The 3,973-nt window shown below is 34.5% G+C and overlaps 1 protein-coding gene and 1 pseudogene across 1 annotated transcript; both read left to right on the forward strand.

Annotated features, from left to right (window-relative positions):
• Nucleotides 1-219: 219 nt before the first annotated feature.
• Nucleotides 220-1,683, forward strand: LOC150029020 (uncharacterized; annotated as a pseudogene).
• Nucleotides 1,684-2,656: 973 nt separating this feature from the next.
• LOC137809079 (uncharacterized) lies at nt 2,657-3,590 on the forward strand. The gene is made up of 3 exons (XM_068610222.2): nt 2,657-2,869; nt 2,950-3,054; nt 3,126-3,590. The coding sequence occupies exons 1-3, from the start codon at nt 2,672-2,674 to the stop codon at nt 3,474-3,476; spliced, it is 654 nt and encodes a 217-aa protein (XP_068466323.2). The 5' UTR covers nt 2,657-2,671; the 3' UTR covers nt 3,477-3,590.
• Nucleotides 3,591-3,973: the final 383 nt, after the last annotated feature.

The raw sequence follows: 3,973 nt of genomic DNA on the forward strand, positions 1-3,973 counted from the left end.
GGTGTATAAATGTTTCTGTTATTGTGGTTTAATGAACTTTTGTATGAATTTGTTAGCTATAAAACTCATGTTCTAAATCCCATTATTGAGGTAAGTCATTTTTTCAAAGATTTGTGTTCTACAACACTAAATCAGGATGATCTTACTAGGATGGAACAAAACATTCCAATAATTCTTTGTAAGTTGGAAAGGATATTTCCCCCGGCATTTTTTGATCCTATGGAACATCTCCCTGTCCATCTAGCATATGAAGCCAAACTTGGTGGACCTGTCCATTATAGGTGGATATACCCATTTGAAAGGTAATAATAAGAGTAATTAGTCTTTATTTAATGTGAAATATAACTATCAATCATAACATATTTCTTTGATTATAGATTCATGGGATATGCTAAACAATCAGTGAAGAATAAGGCTAGGGTAGAAGGATCTATTTGTGCATCTTATTTGCATCGTGAGACAACTCACTTTTGTTCACATTATTTCAACAACTTCATGTTAAGACCACAACATTGTAGAAATGAAGTGGACATTGAAAGTGAAAGGCTTCCATCAATCTTATCTGTATTTGACCAACATGAACGTCATTCTGGGAGGAAGATCACTCGTCGGTTAACTGATGAAGAATTGAACTCAGCTCATGTTCATATTTTGATCAACTGTAATGAAGTTAAACCATACCTCGAGTAAGCCTCATGCAAGATATTCTTTTAAAACACTGTTATTGATTCATTAAGTTATCTCTAACCAAATGCATTGACACTTATATATTCACAGCTCTTTCTTACATTGTAATGAAATTTCCGAATCACATGCCTTGGCTCGTATACATACAGATTTTCCTTTGTGGTTTAGGACACAAGTATGTATCAACAAATTCTCTAATTTACTTTTTTTTTACTTCTTTAACCATTTCATAAAAAATTAATGACATTGATATATTTATAGGTTCATAAAGACCCTTTAAATGTGAATAATCAACACTTAAGAGATTTATCACTTGGTCCTTTAAGGTGTGTAAAAGAGTGGCACACCTTCTTTGTGAATGGGTACAAATTCCACACTCATGCATGGAGCGAGGGAAAGAAAACAATAAATAGTGGGGTCCATGTAAAGGGTCTTACAGAAGGAGGTGAGGATGATTTCTACGGTGTAATTCAACACATATATGAGGTGGAGTACAATTCTTCGACCTCAGATAACAAAGTTGTATTATTTTACTGTAATTGGTTTGATCCATCAACAAGAGGTACACGAGTGGACTCCAAATATGGTATTGTGGATATTCGAATGGATAGAAGATATGTGCCATTTGATCCTTTTATCATTGCACATAATGTTCGACAAGTTTATTATGTAACTTATGCAGCATCACGCAAAGACAAACGTGGCTGGTGTGTTGCAATCAAAACGAAACCCAGAGGTCGTATAGATTCTGATGATGTAGAAGTTGAAGTGCCATATCAAGTTGATGAAATGTCACATGTTAATGAAGTGATTGAAGTTGAAAGGGTTTCATGATTACAAGACTTAGAAGCTGAGCTTGAAGAAGTTGACATAAACAATGTATCATCATTTGATGATCAGATAGATGAAGAAACAAATGAATGGGAAGAAGACAATGAAGAGGGAGAAAGTGAAGATGAATATGGAGATGACTTTGACATCTCTAGCTCTGAATAGACTTAGGAAGCCAATGTTAACAAATAATAAATATTGTACGAACTAGTATTGTATTGTTGTTGTTAACATACTGTTTATTACTCCAATTAATTTGAGCTTTATGTTTGCTGATGAAATTTTTACATGTTTATTTCAATTTTTTTATTAAACTATATTCAACATATTTTTCTCCATTGATAAACTTATATAACCTTCATTATCATTTCATGCCATATATATAGATGTCATCAGGAGGTTCTGATCAACCATCACCGAGTAACAACCAAAAAAAGGGGAAAATAAATTATGTGATAAAATTGTTATCACGATTTAACAACCAAAATCCATCATCAAGTCAACCCAATACACTTATTCCTTCTTCAGTTCACTGATCTACCCCACCAGTACCAGATGCTACCCAATCCACCCCACCAGTACCAGATGCTACCCAATCCACCCCACCAGTACAAGATGTTATTGCATCAACACCATCTCCACGTGTTGGTTCTAATGCATCAACCCCACCAGATATTACACCATCCCCATATACAAATCTTGGAGGGACGCACTCAGCTTCTGCAACGAATAACTTAGAGGACGAGGTCCTCTTAGCTGGTGATCGTCCTCTGATTCAACCTATTGGGGGAGGGTAAGAATATAACAAAATTCAATTTATATAATTTATTATTATTGTCTTATAATTTTGACTAACTTTATTTTGGTATTTAGGTTTAATCCATCAAAAATTGCATCAAAGGCCATCACTGCCACCATCAAGCAACAATTTGGTGAGTCATGGCCAACATGGGGGGCAATCCCAAAGGGTGAACGAGATATATTTTTTCAACGTTTTAAGGTACTTGTTTTTTATTCCCTTTAAATATTTTATATTTTACAATTTGGATTCATGATTCTTGTTGTTTTGCAGAGGAAGGTCACATGGAGGGCTGAGGACGAGGAAAAAGTTAAGAAAAATTTTCATACAAAAGCTTCTCACACCCTTTCACAAATGTTTAAAGATGCTCGCCAAGAAGGTAAACAACCAGAATGGATTGGCAGTAATGTTTGGAACAACCTCCAAGAACACTGGAACATGGATGTGTATCGATCCAAATGTGATACAACTAAAAAGAATCGTTTGTCTGAAAAAGGTGGATGTCTGCACACTGGAGGATCTATTAGTGTTCATGAACACGCTATTCGTTTGGTATGATTTCCATATAATTTTTTTATATTAATCTATGATTAATTATTATCTTTTTAATTTATGAAATGTTTTCTTTATAGACAGAGGAGCTTGGCCGCTTGGTCCATGTTGATGAAGTGTTTCAACAAACACATATACGGAAGAGCACTGGAGATTTTGTTGATGATAGATCAAGGCGGACTCATGTTAGTTTTTTTAAACTTTTTTTTTCATATACATTAATTGGTATGATAAAAAATATTTTTCATTTTAATAGGAAGATTTTGAAAGTAGATTGTCTCAAGCATTATCTGAGTCACAATCTACCTCAATATCTACTCCATTAGATCCTGCTGAGGAGGAAAGATTGAGAAGCCGTTGTTGGTTAGAAACTGTAGGTGGAAGGTACAAGGGACGAGTATATGGGGTTGGACGTGTTGATCGTCAGAACGACTGTGTTGGTCGCTACCTACAAGAAACACAACCATCTTCTAGTAATAAGAAGGCTAATTCAGAAGAAATTGTTGAACTTAGGCAGCATATTGAACACATGGATGCAAGGTTTCAAAACTTTCAAAATTTCATGATGCAATATCTACCACCTGAGGCAGCAGCTGCAGCACAATAGTTTTTTCAGCAACCAAATACCCCGCCACCAACTCAACCGAATCAGCAGTCAAATGAAGTCCAACAACATCATAATAATCATGATGAACAACAAAATTCACCCGGTGAAGATTATAATAATTATTAGCTTCTCTAGAACTTTGTTTTAATGAAATACATTTTAGATATTTAGATATTTGAAAATAGTAAGTATTGTATGTATGGATAACTTTGAATGTGATGAATATTTGTCTTCTGAAAACTGGAATGTACTGGAATGTTGATGGATGATATGCAGGTGTAGAATATGGGGTGCTTCCAAACACAAATAGTTGGTGGTGTTGTGTACAATGTTACATACGAATAAATCCGTATGTAAGTCTGCTTGTTAATTACATACGGATTTTACATACGGATTTATCTGTATATAATTACATACGAATTTTACATACGGATTGATCCGTATGTAATAACACACAGATTTACATACGGATTTTACATACGGATAAATCCGTATAT

The sequence above is a fragment of the Phaseolus vulgaris genome, chromosome 2 (genome assembly GCF_051622355.1).
Source record: "Phaseolus vulgaris cultivar YP4 chromosome 2, ASM5162235v1, whole genome shotgun sequence".
Taxonomy (NCBI): domain Eukaryota; kingdom Viridiplantae; phylum Streptophyta; class Magnoliopsida; order Fabales; family Fabaceae; genus Phaseolus; species Phaseolus vulgaris.

Bases quoted from the DNA above. Each gene is read 5' to 3' on its own strand.
- LOC137809079 (XM_068610222.2), top strand. From the start codon at position 2,672: ATGTTTAAAGATGCTCGCCAAGAAGGTAAACAACCAGAATGGATTGGC. The intron at 2,870-2,949 runs GTATGATTTCCA...TTTTCTTTATAG, and splicing joins ATGAACACGCTATTCGTTTG to ACAGAGGAGCTTGGCCGCTT. The intron at 3,055-3,125 runs GTTAGTTTTTTT...TCATTTTAATAG, and splicing joins ATAGATCAAGGCGGACTCAT to GAAGATTTTGAAAGTAGATT.